General features: G+C 44.1%; 1 protein-coding gene and 2 long non-coding RNA genes across 4 annotated transcripts in view; 2 read left to right on the forward strand and 1 right to left on the reverse strand.

Annotated features, from left to right (window-relative positions):
* Nucleotides 1-10396, forward strand: part of LOC126868272 (uncharacterized) — a 101446-nt gene extending 91050 nt beyond the window's left edge. The window contains exon 2 of the long non-coding RNA XR_007690563.1: nt 8226-10396. This is a non-coding gene — a long non-coding RNA (uncharacterized LOC126868272). The remainder of the gene's footprint in view (nt 1-8225) is intronic.
* The window catches only part of LOC126868274 (uncharacterized), a 180192-nt gene that overhangs the window by 133475 nt on the left and 23584 nt on the right, over nt 1-23133 (forward strand). The gene's annotated exons all lie outside the window — the stretch shown is intronic.
* LOC126868263 (LHFPL tetraspan subfamily member 6 protein-like) overlaps nt 11820-23133 on the reverse strand; it is a 37067-nt gene continuing 25753 nt past the window's right edge. Inside the window, exons 5-6 of one of the 2 annotated variants that reach the window (XR_007690561.1) lie at nt 22523-22787; nt 11820-21223 (exon numbers count right to left, since the gene is read on the reverse strand). Coding sequence is in view for 1 of the 2 variants with exons in the window: in XM_050623549.1 (XP_050479506.1) it covers nt 22654-22787 (134 nt within the window). In the remaining variant the exon portion in view is untranslated. Of the gene's footprint in view, nt 22788-23133 lie in introns of both variants that reach the window. The other variant, XM_050623549.1, reaches the window with a different exon arrangement.

The raw sequence follows: 23133 nt of genomic DNA on the forward strand, positions 1-23133 counted from the left end.
AAGATATTGCAGTCAGTTTTTGCTTTGGGTATTGCTTATTAAAATAAAACTAAACTTCTCTTCAAATAGAACATCCTTTCTTGTCCTTACTCTAGACTATTTAAGATACTACATTGCGTTGCCAAGGTTCGCTTCATAAATTAAAAATTAAAAATTGTAAAAACGCAAATACCTTGGAAAAATATACAAAATATTCAAAGCACTGGGTAGTACTTGTTACGATATTCGTTGGATGAATCCAGTAACTTCGATTCCATTTGAACAATTAACTTGGTAGAAATAGCAATTTTTGATGAAAAATAGCAAATAATAGTTCGTTCGTTGCAATCTACTTACACGTACTTTTCGATGTTGGAACGAATCGCTATCTGTACACCAGCTTGCCAAGTACTCGAGTCTATACGACTACACTTGGTAACGGGAAATTGCCGTGCTTCCCGCACCTGCTTTACAAATTATGTCATCGTTCGGAAGATTCTACCACGCGACGGATATTCCAGACGATTTTGACGGATAGGTGCTATAGAGGTATGATGGATATGTGTAGAGAACTTTCGGAAACTGGTGACGAGAGCCATATATCGATGCAAGACGTAGGTATTTATTCGAGATACGTATATGGTTGGTGCTAGAACAACGCCCATTGTTAGATCAACGACAACATTTTTTCCTACTACTGGTAATTAAATCCAACAAAATTAAACGCCAGCTATTGAAAAAGCTGTCTATTTCTCTCTTTCTTTCTCTAAGGATATTACATAAAACTACAAAGCGAGAGTTATGTATATCCCGTTCTACGGTCAAAGGAAGCCTTCCAAGCGCAACTTGCCTTGTTTAACCTGGTTCAAAGGATAACGCAACCTACCTGCTTTCTCGATGTCTTCAAGAAACCATTGTGTTTGCTCGCTTCCTTCTTTACCAGAACGAGAAGCATTTCGACTGTTTCCAAGATAGACGCGAGAGATTCGACAGCGGAAGAGATTTTCCTGACCTGGTTCACCAACTTACCGGCAAGTGTTTTTCTTGTTCAAGTGCGTCGCTTTCACCATGTTTGGCAGCTACGTAGTTTATGGCAAGCTGTAGCTATTAAACTGCCGAGATCGCTAAGACTCGAGCTCTCGAGAGCCATAATTCTAGTTCTAACTTCTAACAGGCTTGCAGGACACTTATCGTTTTCAGAAACATCCGAGCTTCGCGATTCTCGTCCAGACATTTGCGATTCTAATTAATTTTACTCGAATTCTGCGCCTGACGTTTTTCCTCCCTTTTAATTCCCTTAACTCTAGTCCGTAAGCAACGCAATTTAGTACACACCACGGCGATTAAGGAAAGACTCGGCCGAGGGTTGTTTAATTTCTAGTCTGTTTTTACGGTTTCTCGAGCAAAGAACTACGCGTTATCGCGTATCCGCGATTCGTTTACGTCGGACGAGATCATAAAACCACTTGACTTCGTTTAATGGCGACTTTCTCGTTTTCTAGCTACGGAGATCTACAACTCGTTTCGAAGCTGTAACTTGTCCTAGTCGCGTGAAGCAGCCTGTATAATTCCTTTAGGCTAAACTTTGTAAACAGTTGAATTTTATTCGTCCGAAAGTTCCATTGGAACGTTGCCGCGTGACATAGCGCAACTACTCGATACAAAGAGTCGAACGCGAGCATCGTTCCGTTATACAACGTTGCAAACAGTTACAAAACGCTGAAAAACGCTACAAAACGTTAGAAAAAGTTGCAAAAAGTTACGGTACACATTATAAAACAGTTACGTGATCTCGTAGTGTATTTGCAAAGAGATCGAGTGGCGCGTGAATAGCGGAATTGCGATAACAGACGTAACGAGACATTGGGACGATCTCGGGAACCGGATAAAGGCGGCTGTACACCGTTGCTGTTCCGGTTTCAATGTGCGACAGAAAGGGCGAAAGCGATAGTTTCGATCGCTCCAGCCGATCACAAATCTCCTGTTTCTCGTTATATCCTCGCGGACGAAACTTTTACGATAGTGACAACAGCGAATGCAATTCCATTTGTACGACGCGCTATCGCAAATTTTTTTACGGCTCTATGCATGTGAAACGCACCTTTCGCTAGCCGCTGTCCGTTAAGGTTTTCCGTTTAAATTCAATTAAGTTAAAGTTTAAATTAAATGCATTAAACAACGCGAAACGAAAACGGGAAAAATTTGATTAATTCACGTTGAAGTTTACGTCCCATTTGTCTGTCGACGAATAAAAATAAATATTTTACCGCGTTAAATTTCGGTTTTAGCGAAATTGTTTCTCGGCTAATTTCCGATTCTGGCGTTATACTTTGCATTTTTGAAACAACAACACGCAAAACGCAAGATAGCAAGCGAAAGAAAACAAACGTTTTTACACCGTACAACAAATGATTCATCGAGCGCGTCAAAGTTCAACGTCAATTTTATCATTTTCCATTTGGCGCGTTAAAACGACGCGATAGTTGGCTCGTAGTTAGAAACATATCTGTGCATTCGGCAGCCTAGTACTCGAAAAACAAATATCAGGAACTCGCGGTGCGTTCGTTCGATCGGAACGTAGAATATTTTATTGGATACGGAGACTATTCGAAAGGCTGGTGGGACGACGTGCAGTGGAATCGGACCAAGAGATACGGGAAAGGGTTGTTTCTGGGTTATTCGTCTAGCGAAGACACGAAGAGCGAAGAAATTGCTTCTCCGAAGATTGATTTACGTCTCGATATTCGCGCTCCGTTTTCCAATTGATTCGTAGGTCGTTAACAGGCTATTTGTCAGTTGACTCACGGATTAAAGCGGTTTCATCGAGCAGAGAGCTTAAATTCGAGCGCAAACAGAAACCAGATAAATCAAGCAACTGGACTGGATTTCCATCGGCGACGGGAGGTAGAGGGACGCGTCTCGATGACTTAGCAAATCCTACCATCAAAGCAACATCGTAAAACCTTGGTATAGGATGGACGTGGCTTCGTGTACAGCGAAACAATATCCGCAAGAACGGGGAAAAAATACGGTTGAAGCGAGTTGCTGCTCTGCTGGCGGCCTGGTTATCATATTTCATCAGCAGCCGACGTAAATCCCCGTAATTTAAATTTTAAAGTGCGAAACAGTTACTTCGCCGTTTTATTTCGTCCAATGCTACTGCGTTATATCCTGCTGCCGATCTGCCTGCCTGTCGTCGGTCACTCGTTTTCGCCAAACGACTCGCCACGCGCACAGATTTCATTACGACAAACTGAGAGGAGAAAGCGGACAAAGAAACGGCCGAATCAAAAGGAGAATGGAAAAAGCAGAAGAGAAAACTGGGAGGAAATGGGGAGAGAAAGAAAGGAACGCACGAAGTACAAAGCGAATGAAAAGTGGTGAAGAGGAGCGAAAGGGGGAACACTGAGAAGGATGAAAGCAGATTGAAACGCAAACGAAAAAGGTGAGAAGATAAGAAGGGATGGGTGGAAGAGAAAGAGTGGAAAAGGACGAGGGAGGGACTAGATCTCGAACGACAAGTGCTACTTCGCACGTAGATTCCAGCTCGGAATCTCCTTAGCGATGCAACGTGGGATCGGCCCGGGAGGTGCGGTACGGTCGTCGAGCTTCCGCTTTGCATCGGCCGATTTCGCCACCGGGATTCGCCGCTTTGCATCGTTTTACGGTACATGAGAGCTTGGCCGCATCGCGGCTCGGTTCCTCGGCCTCTAAATGGAATTTATCGGTCCCGCGGCGAGAGCAAGAAAAGACGACTAAAACGCTCTCTTGCAGGTTTTCCTGCGACGTTTTCGGTAGGTTTACGAGAGCCTTGCTAGTCGAGAAAGCGGAGACTGGTCACGGAAACGGAATACCAAGTGACCGCGATCTTGACGATTTACAGCTAAGTGGCCTGACGGACTGACTGTCTTGTTGCACGATAAAAGTCCATCTCGCGTTGGAAAGTGACCAAGATCAACAGGAAGACTGCGACAGATTTATTCAACCCGCGGGAAAAGGGATAGGGAGTGTCCTGTATTTGCAAGTTAGGATACTGAGTGGTACGTTAGGTGCAAGAGATATACCGCGATGGTAAATGAATTTTAACGTTTCAACGTTTACGACGTGAAATTACGTAGATTTGAATTCAATTGGTTTGACGATGGTAACGTTTTGTTGGGATAAAATTACAAAATATTTCGTACGATACGATGTACTCGGGAAATTTGTTATCTCGTCGGCGAATGGATATTAAAGAATGTTCTTTTCTTCTAAAATTAAAACTACTTCAAAGTAATCGAGAAACTTAATCGCGTAGAGCGAGCTTAAGGGAGTCTAAAAATAAGCGAAGTTTGGCAACTTTTTTCATAAGTACATAATCACAAAATGAAAAGTTCGGACATTTTCGTGCGATATTAATGCAGATAAGAGTCTTACCTTTCATCCCTTTCGAGGGAAAAATTGTTTCAAAATGGAAATGTTGTTCGTTACTGCGAAACCTATCTGCTGGTCGTTACTCTCAGAGCAAGCTTTCAAATAGAAAATTCTTTTTCTTCAGCGAACTACAATCTGGTGTTTACGATATAGCGTAGAATTTTTCACGAATATTAACGATCCTAAGAATGACATCGGTTTAAAGATAACGAAACCGCGTATAATAAAATATTCAACTTTGAAATGTTTCTAGAAAATTGGAAAATGGAAAAATCCTACGGTATATTCTACGGTATATTCTACAATTAGAATACCACCTTACGCGGGATATTGCTTCAAAATTTCAAGAAAATCGTACGCATAGTTCCGAAGATTTCCCTGGTGGCCAGATCAAAATCATACGAGAGGTTATAACGTTCTTCCCTGATGAAGAAAGAACTTTAAATTTTGCATTCAATCAACTATTTCTCGTCGGACCGTAATATCGCTATCAATTTTTCTTATCGGAAAGAAGATATTGCATTAAATGTTATTTGCGTCAAATAACTTGTGTTTTGGTAAAAACGTATAGGCTTGATACAGCTTTATTTCTCCTCGTTATTGATAATCTTTTTCCATTTACACCACCATTTGTCAATGTCTTGCGTATATGTAACGTATATGTTGCGTGTATGTGATAAACATCGATCGCAGAATATTTTCAACCATCTGCCGCACCTTTGCTCGTTATCGAGATCCTTCGGATTTCGATCGTGTTTTTACTAGCACGTTGCGCGTTGCTTCGACGTTTCGCGAACATTCCAATTCGCTCGTTCTTCAGGACAGACTTGTCACGGAACATACGTTTCGTTCATTCGCCTTGCCAGCGGCAACCGTAGCAATCGGCAGCAAGAGGCGTTTAATTTTTGAGAGTCGTCTCGAGATTCCTCGAAATCGACACATGGCCACCGACGAATCGCATTCTCTCGCCGGAAGTCTGGCAGACGTTGCACCCCGTTAGCCGAGACCATTTCAGGACATCGAGACGATTCCAGAAGATTTCCTTGGATTCCAGGAAATTTCAGGATTCAAGCAGAAAACCAGTTTTCCAGCGTTGGCGTTTAACGAACGGTTCACCGCATTGACCGGGCGATCGGCGATACGTGCAGGTTGGGAAATTTACGCCGAAGTTGGCAAGTCGAGCACGTTCTTGATGACCTCCGCGCTAGATCTTCGTTCTCTCCTATATTTCTCGCTGTGTCGCTACGCTTGCTCATTGAATCACGACCATCCGATAATTTGGACATTTTTCACTTTTTTAGAAAAAACCAAAGGCACGAGCGAATTTTACGACACAGTTCTTCGTCCATTAAGGACCAAACAGTGGAAAACCTGGTAAAGTAGTAAACGTAGTAACGTGGATGTTATTAAAAAATTATTATTAATCGCAAGAAACGTATTAAGATGAATTTCCTACTTGATCAAACCCACGTAGCCAAACGGGCACACAATCATTTTAATTGCATGAAGATGTAACTATATATTTTGTTATTGACGAGATATAGGAAAAAGGTCATTTACTTCTAACAATTCATAAATTGCCATTTCCAATAGCCATTACCAATACCGTAAACTAGGAACATTTCGAGTTTACTAGGAGTTCGAAAGTTCTAAAGAACATTACACGAGTCAGAGATACAGGGAAGCTTTCTACGATTTGAAAAATATTATTTATCGTATTGGCGTTAAATATTTCAATTTCTTCGAGTTTCGAGAAATCTAAATATCGAGGACGTAGCTTCGCGTTAGAACAATTGATATTTCTGCGTCTATTGGGTTGGCAACTAAGTGATTGCGGATTTTGTCATTAGGTGGTATTGACAAAATCCGCAATCACTTAGTTGCCAATCCAATAACTCGATGATCGAGAACTGTACGTCCAATTACCTTCTCGATACTGCGCTTCTCCCTCGCTATTCTTCTCGCGTCTCGATCTTATCGGTAGAAAGAATCATAAATAAATGGAAACGCCCAAGGAAAGCTTAAAGCGGTAGAGCTGCCTCGGAAGAGGATCAAAGAGGAAAGTAGTGGCGCGGCTTGGTTCTCAGACGGCTCTATTTGAATAGGAAAAAAAACCACACACAAACAAGCGAGGAGCGTAGGACGAGTGTGTGAGTAGATAACACGGGTAAACCGAGCGAGAAGAACAAAACTGAGAAAGCTAGCTGCTAAACAGGCGACGCGCTATCAACGAAACTGCTCTTCAGGAACTATGAACGATGAAAACTGTGGTAGAACCTGTACGGTTGTTGCAGGTAGTTGCAGATAGTTGCAGATAGTTGCGAATCGTTCCAGGCCGTTGCGCAAACTTAGACAGAATAAAGTAGAGATACCGGATTGTCCTGACGGGTCTCGATATCGACGTTGGTCGATGTTCGTCCCGTCCTTCGCTAAAACCCGTGTTTCGACTGTTAGTTCCCTGATAATGCGAATATCGTGTATAGTCGCGTGGAAGAAGTTACCTTGGACACCGATAGCTCTGCAGCCACGCCTGTTTCCCTCATAATCCGCGTCGATCGATGAATATCTCGCGAAACTAATCGTTGAAAAATAGAAATCAGATAGCAAGGTAAATTAAGTTGTACTCCGGTCGTCGAATCTGGCGACCGGAACCTCCGCTTTGCTTCTTTGTGCATCTGCAATTCGACCGGAACGTTGATATCTTCTATTAATTCATATTTGATTAAGCTCGTTAATCTATCGAGAATCGAGCGGTGAAACGATGCGTTAAGGTTGCTTAAATGCGAGATTATACAGAAACGTAAGCAGAGAAAATTATCGTTTTATGAAGTTGCGGAAAGCGTATTGGAATAATAAAAACGATACGGTAGCAGGCTATTGCATAAATCAGAGGTGGAAAAAGAATTTGTACGTGCAACTGGTAGAAAAATAGCATCGTCGCAGAATCGTAAGATACCCCGATCTCGTCAACTTTCATGAAACTGTAGGATTTAGACGGATTATAACGGAGAGAATATCGAACGAATCCTTGGAATCCTTTTTCATAATTGCGACGGGAATCCAGCAGAATTCAATAATATAATATGAATTGATTTTATACAGCGGGAAAGGAAATACCTCGCAACTATTCCACCAAAGGTGGAATCGTACAAAGTGAATTCAATAATATAAATTAATTTTAATAAATTATCGTAGAATTCGATCATCCTAATTGATTAAAAGCACCTAATGTAAATTCATTTCCAAAAAATTACAGAGTCAGACGAATTATTTCCTGTTGGTCTTGCTGTTTAACACTATGACTGCCACGTGGGTCAGATATGACCGGCCACGGTTTCTCCTGTGACGCCACGGTGGTCATTGGTGACCGGAGCGCTCGAACTTCTTACAATTGTAAAAATTGTATGAAAATTGACAGTTAGGGCATTTTGAATATAACCGACAAACAGAAGATACTTTGAAATAAAAAGTGCCTCATTGAACGATTACACATTTTTATTAGAACATCGATAAAAAGAAAATGAGAACAAATCTTGCATCTAACGGTGCACTGTGTTTGCATCCATATCTTTGAGGGGTAATCTACGAATATTATTATAAACACAGCTTAGAAAATAATCGTAAATGCTGCTTTATAATCATATAATTGAAGTTAGAAGCGTGAACATACCTTACTATTACATATAGAACGAGCAAATACCGTTTACCAATATCTTCTACACGTTTCAACAATATATTCTGCACGTTTTGCTTACGACGAAATAACGAACGCGAATGGTTTGTTGAAATAAACGAAGTCTTGTTATAATACGTCGCTATCAACTGTTACCAAGGCGCCACCGTGGTCACCCGTGACCACCAATAAGATAAACGGTCCATTGGGGAAGAATGTTGTCTTACATCGTCAATTTATTAATATTATTATTATATGCTTTGAACAATAAAAATACTCCCGTGGCGTCCTCCGCGAAACATGTGATTTCGGCGTGTCAGTCAAAGTGTTAATGTGGTAACCCTGCCCCTAATTGGCAACGATAGCCAAAATCGCGTAGATCGGTCGCGTTTTTATTACGAGGAAAATCTTTGCCGAGGAGGTAGCCATCGGATCGGCTGGTAATCCATGTCCGTCTGCGCTCGCTCGCCTCTTCATCCACGTCATCCTTTCTCCCCGACCTAGCTGCTTCTTATCGTGGTAGCAATTTTTTGAATGTATCGCCGCCCGTTCTTTCGTTCGACGCGCTTTTTCCATGCCTGCCGCCGGGAGAAATTTATCGTCGGGCCAAAAGGAGAGCCCCGCCCGCCGATATCTCGCGACGGCAACCACACCGCGTTCGACCCTCCAAGACGGAAGCCGTAGCCCCAAGCCGAATATCAGAGACCGACGCTACCTCAGTACGAAGATGAGAAGGTGGTTAGTGGCAGAATGTGAGTTTGATTGGTTATGGCGTCGTAAACGTACAACTGCTCGCATTAATATTCCGACACGGCACTATCTTTCGTTGCTTTGTGCAACACTTGTGGAAATATCGCGTTGCTTGTTCTATGAAAATACCAGGCTTTGTTCCAGGCTTGAAGGTAAACAATTTCTGCAGACGAATAACGTTTAATTGTACGGTACGTTTCGAAGGAAAAATCGTCGGAACATCGCATTAGTGTGCTTGTGAAATCTGGCAATTCTTAGCAATTGTCCGAACTGTTCGAAATAGATTTACTTTGTATACGAACGGTTCCATCGCAGTACAAAGTTGCATTTCGAAGCATCAACGCTGGTAGCTTGACACGCGATGAGAAGGAAAGAACTCGTAGCCGGAATGTTTCATTTGCAAATTGCTTGTAGATAAGATGCACAAATTTTGCTCGCTTCTAGGCAGCGAAAGAGGAGGTTTCGCGAGCGTCGAAGGTGGAGCGGACGGAGAACACTTCTTGCTCCGACACGTCCTTCGCTAGCTGTATTTTTAACGATCTGCGCGACGCTTGTTTTTGTCGAGTATGATCGGACGAAGATACTTACGGTGTCGATTGTGAATAACGGGACAACGCGTATCGTATCGACGACTGGAAATGACGAAATACAGTCGCCATTCTTTTTCAGCCAACCGAGAAACGTCCCGCGTCTACTAAAGGTCGAAATATACGGTGGAAACCGGACGGGATGATTTACATCGCGATTAATAAAACAGATTTCCCAGCGTTCGCGTTTATCCGTGTTTTCTCGTGGCGTACGCGTGAAATTGCATAAATTTTCGCGCAAACTAAACGAAACAGAGAACAGGACACGCATAATGTAAAAATATAGGTAAAATCGGTTGGCAGGGATATACGAGACGGAAATCGTCGCGAGAGAAGAAATCGTCGACAAGGAGGATCGTAAATACGCTCGCGAATGGAGTAGGACAAAGGCTTCCCCTTCGAGGATACTCTCCAAGTGTTCGAGTATTCACAAAGGGAGCGAAGAAGAGCGGCCAAGGAGCTTTCCCCTGTGGAAACCGTGGAGAGTCCATTCGGAGGTAACTCGAAGAAGAATCTCGAGTTGGAAATCCCGTTTCTCTCTTCCATTCTCTTTTTCTATCCGTCTGGAACAACCGGGTCCCCACGCGGCTCTCGAAAGCCGCGTTAAACGCGTACCGATCGGCCGCTATTCTTGCGATCGTTTTTGTTCGACGACCACGGTCAGATTTAACGCTGCTGCCGAAAAATCGGATCGCACGTTCGGATTACCGATTGCAAAGTTGGTTCTCGCGCGAAAAAACGCGTTCGTTTGTCCACCATGTTTGCGCCGTCCATTGAATGCAACGCGTCGAGGACGGATTCCAATTAAACGCGCATCGAGAATGAAAAAAAAAAAGAAAAAAGGAAAAATAGAGAGAGAAAAGGAGGAAGAGGAGAGAAAAGAGGGGGCGATGACCGCGATTCAACGAAATAATAGTTGCTCTCGATCCGAGCCGATCAATGGGAAACTCTTCTCGGCGAATTTCGAAGACAATGGCTCCGACAAATGGAAAAAGTACTGGTTTTCGTGGAAACTCGCGTTAACTGGACCCTGGCTATCGGTGTGACGACGCGGCAGCCAATTAATTTTTCCCGGTTTCGAATCGAATACCTTTTGTTTCGAACGCGAACGACGCATTGTCGCGAATTAACAGCGTCTCGATCCCGTTCGATTCGTGTCGAACGCTTCACCGCGTTCTCGTTCGTTGCGGTCAGAAGCCGTTGACTTGGGCCAAGGCGCCGGGCCGACCTTGCCGCTAATTAATTCATTTCTCGGCAATTAACGATACTGGCTCGCTTCACCGAGGCTCAATCGTTCCACGTATTCGAAATTAAGCGACGATTTAAAAAAAATCGTTATTTAGGGTTTAGACCTTAGAACTATATTGGAAGAATAGGATTTTCTCGCGCGTTAAATCTGTTCGTACCTTCGATTTCTGCAATTTTTACTACACCGATACCCGTATATTGTTTGACCTGCACTCCTGGTTACGCGGCTTTGCTTAAGAATTAAAAACACATTTTCCTTCGGACGAAAACGGTTGAAATCATCGACACGCTCTGCCATAATTCCTTGATAATACCTGCGATAAGTCTTCACTCGTCTACGTTTAAGGTAAGCGTGACTTAGAAATTGTCTGTATTCTTTCAATAAAATTGTCGATATACACGGTGATTGGTAACTGGTGGTACAAGCGGGAAGGTGGTGATTCTAGGCGAAAAAAGAAGTCGAAAATATAGAATAAAATTTTTTTTTTCTTTTTTAAATTTTTCCATCGAGACAACGATCTACAGTGAGATCCGTTATAACGAGACGCGATAAAGTGCACGCGTACCGAGCGAAAATTCAAAGTCGATTTCCTCGAAAACAAAGCCTCGAACGAAAAATTTTTATTCTATATCTTCGACTTCTTTTTTCGCGTAGAATCGCCCCCTTTCCGCTTGTACCACCAGTTACCAACCACCCTGTATATATTTCAGCGTCGTATATCTTCGTCAGCGTATGGAATTATTGAGATATGTATAATTTTATGCGCTAGACTAGATTAGCTGCGTAGTAGTGATACGCGTATGTGAATATCAGTGTGTGGAAGTACGTGTGTGCGCGGCGTCTCGAAAACAAAGGAATGTAAACTGTTCAGTCGGTTAACAGTCGGGTAGGGAAGGAGGTGCTGAGACGCGTGCAAATGTGTATCGATGAATATCTTAGAAATCGTCCATAAAATAAATATATAACTATTCTAATATTAACTCCAAGAGTAAATTTAGTGTTCCTATAACATTATTTCGGCAATTAAGATCCAAAATTCCCAACAGGAATATTAAACCGCGGATAAATATTTCTTCGTATATTTTCGTATTCGTCGTAGTTCCGTTGTGTATGTAAGACTTTTGAAGGAAGACGCACTTCAGAGGGGCAAAGAAAACACAAACAGACGTTCGTTTATTCCAGTTTTATTATAAAATATAATAATACGTAACATTTACGCCATATCGAATATTCACGTACTATATGCATATGTATAGTATGTACAATAAGTAAAGTGCTACGCGATTCGCATTCGCGAAGATTTCGACGGGCTGTCGTCAGAGAAGGTGAATTTTCACCCCCTTGGAATACAGGGTGATGACGATCACTAGCGCCTCGTCGTACAGTTACGCAGGCCACAACTTTCAATTTCCACGTATTATGATTCTACGGATCTCCGAATATTCTCGTCGTTCAAACGCATTTGCGAGCTACGATAAAACTTGTGAAAACGTTGAATCGTCGAACGTAGACCGTGCAGCGCGCCAGGAGCAAGTGGAAAGGGTGCGGTCGATTAAAGAACGTTTTCACGTCGGAACGTTTGACTTTTCCCGAAAAAATATCGCTACGTTTCACGCGTCGATGATGCCTGGTCTTCGTTTTCGTCGGTCGACGGCACATCAAATGGAATTTATATCTGCGTCTGAGCAACGCGGTCGCGTTATCGTTATTTACACGTACACTTTTTCTCCACGGTCTCCTCGATTGATCGTGGAACGTTCTTCCTCTCGAGTTTGTCAAGTCGAGTTTGTTCGAATGGCTGAATATGCAAGAGACACAAGGTGATTCTCTTATTGCTTACACCTGCCGCGTTCTTTGACTCGTCTTCTACCTGATCGCGTTTTTCTCGAGTGTTAAAAATTTTCGCTTTCGACACAGCATCCAAGATAGGAGGACATCGACGGTTGGAAAAATACAGGCAATCGGGTTGAGATCGAATCTGTGCTGGATTTTCGTGCCATTAAACCCTAACGATCAAAAGATTCCGCCGTTGCATTTGCAAACATAAATTGCCCACCATAAGCTAGTACTTACGCACAGGACAGCCGTGAAGTTGACACGTGCGTGTTAACACAGCAGCTGATATTTAATGCAAATTGTACGCTTTCCACCGTTTCAATTTTCAAAGTAATTTGTCATTAGATCGCGGTATTACGCGCGTCTCGTAGCGTAAAACGCTAGGGAAAGTAAAATGTAACGCGTAGGTGTTGGAATACTTGTGGCCGGCGGTGTATAAATTATTTCATCTTCGTTTCTATTTGTTTACGATGGCTGTGGTTTAGCCAATTTTCCCTCGTCTTCGTGAAAACCGTGAAACAAACTATCGATCGTTAAGGGTCAATTAATGGAAGTTAATAGAAGAGAAATTAGCATTCTACCGTCGCTATCGTTCTTCTTTCGAGTAACTCGACGAGAGTTAACCAGCAAGAAGATCATCCTGCATTTTCGTACCACGCGAGGACACGCTGCTTGCTTTCGCAGGCGCTTGCGATGCTATTTTCTTCGCCTTTTTCCCTCTGTCTTTTTATCGTGTCTGTGAAAGGCTGGCAATTTGCATGCAAATAAGCAGCAAGGGGTCTGGGGAACGGTTACAAATCCGTCGCGATCGAGTTACCGTTTACTCGGCTCATCAAAGGGAGGCACGAGTTTGCGAAAACGATTGTGCTTTGAACAGAGTCGATCGTGATTTCGCGTTGCTGCCAACCGAAGCTAGAGCCAATGACCCTGCTGTTCTTTCCTACCTTGTCCTTTTACATCCAGCAGAGCTTTGCAAGTTACGCAATCGCTAGGAACTCGTTTTTCTACTTCGATCCACCCCCGACCCAACTAATTGAACATCGTTTCGTCTTCGACTCTTGGTGCTGCCTCTCGTCCGAACCGACGAATCCAGAGCCAGGGGATTCGCTTTAATTATTTCACGAATCGTTAAAGCGCTTTCAGGCACATCGACGATTACGCGTAACCTCTTATCCAGCGGATTCACGAATTGTCGAAGTACATTGGGCAAAAATCGAACGCGACGAGTGTTGCTTTGACGTGGAGTTATCAAGCTGTTGGAAAAGTTCGTAGCGTAGTTGATGATATATCCCTTTCTGATCTGGATTATTTCAGGAAAATACACAAAAATATACGTATTCGTATATATCGTTTTAATTCGTGTCCTCCTGGTTTAGTGACTTTCTAGTTTCCAACGATCATTCCGTATCCTTCAACGAATCTACGACAATCGTAACATTACGTGTCCGACTGTGCTTCACGACTTGATTCGAAGCTCTAATGTCAAATATAGACCACGTCGTACAGTTGCGATTTTGAGTGGTTGGCTAAGCGTAGGACGTGGTTTATGTTTCGAATTATTACGGAATAGTTTGGTTTAATTAAACTCATCGCGTCATTACCCGCGACGTGAATCGTACGAGAAGCAAACGCGCCACGAGTTTTCTCAAATTCTGCTAAAAACGAATATTTCAAAAAATCACCGGGTAATATATTTTACGAGGAAACATGGTCGCTTAACGAGCGGATATTTGAGCAGAGTATTGCCGAATATCTTGCTAAATATCCCATCATTCAGATGACATTTAATATATAAAAAGTACAGCCAACATATATCGCCAACATACTTTGCATATTTTCCACCCACATTTGCATATTTCGGCCTGCGTAAATATTCCCGGTTTATACCAACGATACCTTCAAATTTCTTCAAAATCTCGCTCTTAAACTCTTCCAACAGTTCCATCTTTCTGCGTCAGAATTATCTGTTTGGAGGAAATGTTTCGACGCGTAGAAAATAGCAGCGATGCTTCGCGCGCGTTTCCGAAAGGCCGCAAAGTTAAAGTACACGCCTAGGGTAGTCGATCTAATTGTTGGTATGGGTGAAAGCACGGCGAACAGTCGGCTTGGCCGAGAAACGCGGCAATGGGAGGCGAAGCGAGGCGAGACGAGACGAGACGAACGCGGCCCGACTCCATAACGCGAACAAAGGAAAATTTAATCCGCGCGCCGAGGGAAACTATTCCGAAATTGCGTTTAGTTGGCACGCGATATACGTATATCCCGATGAGGATGGTTCCACTTGCGTCTGGTTCGTACTTCGCGCGTGCTACGCGCGGCACCGCGCGGAAAAACGAGGTCGCAAAATACCCCTCAGGAATTCCGATTATCGCAAGCCTTTTTGGGCCGCGTTTCGTTCCCTCGTTGAAAGTTCCGTGTCGTGCGATAGGAAGGAAACGCGACTTAAACCGCTGCTTTGAACCTCGAGTACGCAGGGAAAGAAGATTTCAGCTCTTCCCTTCAGATTCCATTTATCGACGTTCGATTCTGTTTTATATTTCATGGAAATTTCTTTGCGTTATCGGTGATTGTGAAAATATCGTTTGGTAACGTTTTACAGGGATTGCACGGAATAATAGAAACACCTCTTATATCTTGTATTATACAAGGTGGTTGGTAACCGGTGGTACAAGCGGAAAAGGGGGTGAAGTCGAAAATATAGAATAAAAATTTTTTGTTTGAGGCTTTGTTTTCGAGAAAATCGACTTTGAGTTTTCGCTCGGTACGCGTGCACTTTATCACGTCTCGTTATGACGGATCTCACTGTAGATCGTTGTCTCGATGGAAAAATTGAAAAAAAAAATTTTTCACCTCCCTTTTCGATTGTAGCACCAGTTACCAACCACCCTGTATATGTCGGAGATGAAAGGACATCGGGGCCTTTCTTTTTGAATTTTTAGGAAGATCCCCAATACTTTAGTCTAGACTTTTTGTTATAGCTGTACATAGATAATAAAACTTAGAAATAGTTGTTTATAATTTAATCTGATTATGTTTGCCCGAAAATTATGACAATAGGCTTGGACTCGAAGTGACACAACTGGTTGCTGAACGTAGCCACGGTCACGGGATGGACGTTTTTGCCAAACAGAGATATGGAGTAGTTGTATAGTTCTTTTTAAAGATATAGTTGATCCGAGAGATACAAAGAGGTACACAGTATTTAAGTGCAGTTCCACTTGGACTGACAGAGTTAGTTGAGTTCTATTTGTACTGTGAACAAGTAAGTTGAGTGACACTTGAATTGTGGACAAGTAAATTCAGTTCGACTTAGCCTTTGGAAGAAAACGCATTTGCTGTCCCGTTGACCGTGGATTCGTTATTGAACTTAAGATCATTGTCATTAACATCTCGAGTATCTAATCGCCACTAATTATATTTGTACCAGTAAATATCATCCATATCGTATGAGGACAATGGATGATCCAAATGAAGATTCGTTACACGCCCCTAACCGCAATGAGAGATCGACATATATATATGACGTATAAGGGGTGTTTCAATTATTTTGTTCAAACCCCGTACGTAGTATCAACACGTTGACTGCGGCGCGAATATAATGACAGACAGAAAGAAGTTCACGAAATAAGAAACACGAGAAGACGCTGTAATTTTAGGCAGCGGACATATGGATTTAGTAAGAGCAACGAATAAATTTAATATGACTGCTACCGCCGCTATAAACAATTTCTAATACAATGTTACTAAAATCCATAGGGTGAGACAACTTTCTGTTATCCGCTACTCATATACTTTGCTGTGGGAGTATATGGTAATACCGAATTTTTGCAAAATATTATACTTTTTTCTGACAATGCTGTCTAAATCGTTGTTCGATATCCTAAGTCCAGAAATTTATCATAGCTTGATCGTTCGAGAAAATTTGATAAAACGTGGATCCTCGATAGCCACTGTCGCAGTCAACGTTTTAATTAATGTTTTTTCCCTGAAGGAGACCAGAGCGCAACAAAGTACAAAACACGACAAAATTAACATTTCTTCGAATAATTCCACTTGCGTTTCAGTCTGCCTGAATAGAGGACAAGCAATGTGGATCGAGAAACGTGGAACAAGGAGAAACACAAGCTTGCGTTCTCGCAACAGGTTCGGATCGTTGGAAATCGAAGGGAAAATTCGATCGCGAGCGTACGAACAAGGATCGAGGATTGGTAAGCCGCGACGTATCGCGGCATCCTCGAGGCGTAAACTCTTAAGCGAACGAGTCGCCCAACTTTTGTTTCATCCGACTTGCATCGATAACTCGCCGCGGGATATCCGGGCTTTGGCTACTCTCGTTTTTCCCCGTGTATCCCGCGTTCCAATGCACGTCGTGGCATACACGTCGCGAATAGTAACGGTAATCTTCTCTGTTTCCTCGTCTCGCGCTTTTGGTTTACTCGCGTGGCCGCTACCGGAGATCGTTCGATGGAAAAGTCAATAGGTACGTCGGCACACACCGACGTCGACCCTGTGCATCGGACTGGAACGAAAGTCGCGCTCGTTTCTCTCTTAATGGAACTCCGCCCGATGCGGTGGCTTTATATAAACGCAAACTCGTACCTTTTCGCTAGCAGCCGCGGCTCCTTTTTCCGTTGCACGCTCGCGGAGATCCGAACGATGGCTGAACTTTAGTCGCCGATCGATACGCTGATCGATCGGACTCTTCGGGCGAGATTTCCTACGGGCGTCACACGTTTACGTCCGATGCTTACGGTTAGAGCGAATTCGTGTTCCGACAGATCGTCGTTCCATCAAGCACGTACACGGAGAAATTAAATACGTAGACTGTTGCAAACAGACCGCGAATGTTCCTGCGAATGTATTTTAAAAAATGGACCGATAAACGGAACACTGTTTTGTAACATTTGTAATTATAAATTGCAAAGAGTATCGTACTTTCGCTATTTCGCATGTTTTCCTATATTATACGCGCTATATGTACCGTGTGCGTTTGCGCGAAATTAAATCTTCGAAAAATGTATAAAAATCCACGGTCTACCTGTGCGCGCATAACGCAGAATCTTACTTCATCGTTCTAAAAAATGTAGTAACCGAGGAAAATTTAGGTCATGGACGTGCACGTTGACGTGGCGGTCAACGCGTTAAACACTCACACGTTCGGCGCTTATCCGTAGAAAATCTAACCTTTCGACCCTCGTTTCTCGTGTCACGATAGCTCGATCGGTCAGGAGAACAGACTCTCTGCCTCTCGCCGCTTTCGTGTCCCTAGCTCGCGACTAAGCACTGTGCGAGGTGTTCTTCGGTGATTCGTTCGCGGAGCGAAGAGAAACGATTCTGTGCGAGAATGCCGAAAGTCGATAAGAGGCAAAAAGGGGATGGTGAGAAGAAAGATAGCAAGAAGAGGAAATCGTGCGAGAGACACAGCCTCGTGGACAAGTCTGGATTTAGAAGGGAAGTTTGCTTGGATCCTGGGCCCTGATTCGGACAGCTCGAACCGAACATGTCGATCGATCGCTCAGCGGTCCTCCTTGTTCCTGGCGAAGAGGCAACCGTGTTCAGCCCACCGAGAGAAACTGTCCTCGAGAAAATGGCGGGGAAGGGTGAACCGAAAGAGGGCGGCGAAAGGGACGTTAAAAATGGGAAATCGAGCGTAATAATTTCCACGGGGTGTAACGGCGTAACGCCGAGGACACGTTACGACGTATGTTGGTCGAACGGCTGGAGGACGAAGAAAGCGCAAAGTCGAGGACAAGGAGCGAAAAGAGAAAAACTCGAGGCGGGCTAACGCCACGTGTACCTCGTTCGATTGTTTCACTCTGTCACTTTTCTTTTACACCGGTTCCTCGCGCGGTAAATCTTTCGTCGGCGGTCCCTCTTCTTCGCTGTTTCCGCGCGAACAACTTTCGCGTTAACGCGACGAGGAAACACCGCAATTGATTCCTCCGACGATAGGAACGAGAAGCGAGCAAGTTTTGACGTTTTAAATTTAGGTTAGAATGGCCGCGCGATACCGTCTGCCTCGATTACCATTTAAATTACCGTTCGTTTAAACCGCTCCGCCGAGTTTCATATACTTTCCGCGATACGCTAAGGAAATACAGATTCGCGTTCGAAACACTCTGTGGCAAGTTTGCGCGCTTCCACGACCGTTTCTTGCGAATACGATCTTCTCGATGTTATTTTAATAAGAAGACGGTAGTCTCTGTGGATTCGTCGTGAAACGAACGTCGCGCGAGTATACAGAGTATTCCAAAAAGTTGCGGTTGAATTTCGAGAGCACTTATGAAAACAGGTAAGAAGATCTTAAGAAACATAGATACGAATTGTAACCGGTTTCGAAGTTGCAGGGCGTATTTTCAATTATAAAATTCACGACGTTTCGAATAAAACGGTAGTTTCTGGAAAAGTTGCGCGTTGCCGAGCTCGCGGGCGCGCTTGTGGGCGCGGTGGTAGTCCGCTTTGCAATTAGTCCACGCCTGTCGTTAACGAGGCTAAGGAATGGTAGGAAAAAGCACGGACGAGCGAGTCACGGTTTTACAGTTACGTTTTCCGTCTAGCGGTGCACTCGAAAATTTCGTGTCTCGTTTCGCACAAAGCGGAACAGAGAGAAAGAAACAAGGCGCGGATGGGGCGAGAGACGACCAGGGGAGGTGAAAAAGCGGACAGAAACAGAGACCGTGGCTTTTAGCGATTTTATGACATTTTTCAAAGGCGCCGTTGTTTTTGCCGCGGCCGGAAAATCGCGTAACACGTGACCTCCCATCGAGTTCTCTTTTTCCGCTCTCTTTACGTCACTTTTCCCTTTCTCGCGGCCTCCACTGTTTTGCAAGGACCAACGCGTAATATACGCTTTAACCCTGTCGTACGGTTTTGTACGAGTTTCGTGTGCACGGAAAAGTCAAAACGTCCGTGAAATTCAAAGATTTGGAAACTGAGCGTTGATTTGGCCACGCGTTCGGCCCGCCGAACCGCGACGAATCCAATGTTCCGTGGTCCCGGATCGACCACGGACGAAGCTTACGCGAGAGCGCGACCGCGAGAAACCGACGATGCGTGGAACCAGAACGAGCCGGCCCCCACGCCTCTTCGAGCATCGCGGATTTAATCCACACAATGCGAGCCGGCTTCGTGAAACGCCGCGTTCGAGGGTACCTGCTCGAAAATCCGCCAGGAAAATCAAACTCCCAACATGTCCTCCCCCTGGTTCCCGTCGTTTCTTCTCTCTCCCCTCTTCCCGCCTTTTTTCCTTTTCGGTCGCATAATTTTAATTGCGGCGAACCGCAATTCGACGGGCGCCTTCCATGCAAATTAGGAAAGAGGTCGATGGCGCGTCGTGATTCGTTCTTTTCACTGGACCGGCTGAATCGAGCCACCTAACCCTTTTGTTGGCGCACAGCTAACGAGCTCCGGCATAGAATTTCGAGCGCGGTTCGAGTATCGTCGACGTATCAGCCGTCGTTCGATTTTTCCAATTTTCCCATATGCTCCTCACCGATAATCGGTGACGGCGAAACGCGCCATCGCTCGACCAAATTTACTTACCGCGATCGCTCGAAACAACGAGGATTAAACGTGGAAAGTTTAGTCTTTCGAATGGCGAACTCGCGAACAAAGGCAGAGTGAAAAAGGCAACGCAGCGTGACTGTAGCCTTATCCAGCTCCGAGAAGAGTGAATTCGCTGGAGAAACAATCGAAAGCTGGATACAGAGGTGGATACGGAACTCCCTGAAGCAAACTCCGAGCTGGTAGCGCTCGAATACCAAATATCAAATGCTGGTCATAAAGAACATAGGCGAGAGGAGTTTGTTTTCGACAACGAACAGGTGTCTAGAGTTCGCGTTACCTGTCTAAAGTATTCTTGCTACCCGGAACGTCCCCTTTTTCGTCGGAGCCTGGCTAAACTCCGATACGGATCAGCGACCTTTCATCGCGCGTAGATGCAACGGGTATCGTAGTAAACGACACGTAAAAAGACAGAGAATTTCCAATTAAAGCGTCGTGGTAGGACGAAAATTGTCTATCGTCTATGGTCTCCTGCGCGAGAGAGCAACGCTCCGATGGCCTGATCGATAATTTCCCTATTTTTGTATAAAACCTACGAAACAAAACTGTTTCGTATAAAGTTGCGCTACAACTCGCTACTAACCGTCGACGTAAAGGAACCAAATTACGTGAAATTGGCAATTCGAGTTAACTCGTCTCTTCCGAAGGAGAGGAACAGCCGTGCCATCGGATCCAGAAAGCAAAGTCGTTTCACGCGACCGCGTTGTCACTGATTCTAGCTAGGGTTTGACTTCCCTGATGGAAATTAATCGCTGTCTGCGACGCCGAGGAGCGCTGCAAAGTCAGGTCGTGCGCGCGTAATTTAATTTAGCAGCGACGGCTGGATCGTAACGCGAAACGATTCGTTCAAATACGCGAGAATCTCGCGTGGTCTAACGCTGCCAGAAGCTTCGCATCGATTAGCAAACTAGGCTCGCTGCCTGCTGCATTCGCTTCTTCAGTCGCGTCCAGTTTTATTCCTCGATGAATCTTCCTGGAATTTCTCTTCCTTGAAACATACTGTAGACGATTTTCTTGCATTCCACGCATCTACGTTTTTTCTTCTTTTCTTTTTTTTTTTTTTTTTTACGGCGGAACTTTTTTTAACGGTGGGAGGGGGGCGGTATCGATAGGGTGTCGAGGCGAACCGTCTAACACGGAACGAAAACACCGTCCGGTGGAGCAAACGCTATGCTATACACATAAAAATTACCTTTAGATGACCAAAGATCATTCACGAATTTTTCATTGACGAATATCTCGACACTGAGCTTCAGCGATGCTACGCACGCGTTAATCGGATTGAAATCGTCGCCAGTGTTTTCGTCGACTTTGGATTTTGTCAACGGTGTGCATTCGCCGACGCGAGATCGTCGACTATATTCTTCTTACAAACGACGCAGTCTCTGATAAAAAATTTGTTGGAGAAATTATCACGAGACGAAGCGTTACGAAAGAAACAAAAATAAAACACTGTCGTATTATTCGAGAGCTGACTAACGACGACGCTAGCGTTGATGATTTGCATACCGTTGACGAAACTCAGTGTCGATGGCTTCAACTTGTCGATAAGTGCACATCGTTTACGAAGTTTGATGCAGGCGAAATACCGTCGATAAAAAAACGTTGTCGATCGACCAGACGATCGGTGGTCGTTTCAAGGTAATTCCGTAACGATTCGTTCGTAAGTAAAGTGCGAGACGCGTTAAGATAGGATTTCCTATAAGCGTCCATCGTTTCTAATGCAAATGCAACGGTTGAAAATTATTTAGAAGCACAGTAGAAGCTCGTTTCTCAACAGGGGAACACGTTAGTTCGGGTAACCGAGCAATTCTAGCGATAAAGTTTGAGAAAAGACACCTCGTCTGACTAGTTCGAACGATACAAGTTGATATTCGGGAATTGTGGCGAAGCAGTGGTTTCGGTATCCTGTTCAACTATTTCTTCTTCGACATTGGGAATTTAGTTTGCAACACAAATGATCGCGTACAGTCGTTGTAAGAATACGCGTACGATTAAAATTATATTCGACCGAATAACAGAGTGTGACTTTAAAATCTCTACTTTTTAAATTTACTCCAGAATTTATCCTATTATTTATCTTCTGGCAACGAACGAATGAATTCACAAAAATTACTTGTTCCTTGAGAATCGAATAATAAAGATACCTAATAACATGATCGATCGTTTAGCTTGCGAGAGGCTCGTACGTGAAGCTGAGCGTTAACTCGTTCGTACAAACGAAATTCTACTGTACGTTACTCTTCTGTCTGTCATATTCTTCTTCATTGTATTATAATACAAGTATTTTACACCGATAGGAAATCTGTGTGCGTGTAAATGTTGCGTTCGACCGAAAGACGCGTAAATGCGTCCGACGCTAATAAGAAATCCCAGCTTTAGACAGACGCCGAGATCGACGCAGTCGCGCACAAGCGTGTGACGTGTGACGTGTGACGTGTGGTGTGCGGTGTGTGACGTGTGGTGGCGTACCCAGGTGAACGCAGAGGCTCGTGGTGGTTTCTCGATGCTCGTCCGGTTCACGATCAACAGACCGTGACGAAAGAGAGGGTGGTCGTCTTCGGCGAGGCATAGGCGTGAATCGATTGGGAATATCTCGATTGTCAAATGCGCAGAGGATCGGTGTGTGGGTTGGATGACTTGTGTCGTGCGGCGCAGAAGCTCAACCCGAAGCACAGCATTAATAGCGCCACCGAGCCTACCAGCAAGTGGCTCGACCATGACACGGAACACTTTCCTGAAACAGATGCGATACGTCTGTCAGCGGAATCGCGTGTACCACGAACTTCTCACCTGTCATATCGATCTGTGACTCGATATCGCGCAGCATCTCGTCGTTATCGGATCCACGATTTCTGCTAAATTATTCCATCGATCATCGTGCGTACGATTTTCGTGCGCGCTGCGATCCACTACACGAACGTCGTACGCTGCTTCTTCTTTCGGACAGATTCAAAGCTTCCTTGAACGAGGCTGAGCAAAATTTGGAAAGCAACTGGCTACGAAATTTGTCGGTGTAACGTTCGTAAAATAACAGAAATTGTTCGCTACGAACTGGTCTCTTTAACGTAGAGTCGATGCTC

This window comes from Bombus huntii, chromosome 8, assembly GCF_024542735.1.
Source record: "Bombus huntii isolate Logan2020A chromosome 8, iyBomHunt1.1, whole genome shotgun sequence".
NCBI lineage: Eukaryota > Metazoa > Arthropoda > Insecta > Hymenoptera > Apidae > Bombus > Bombus huntii.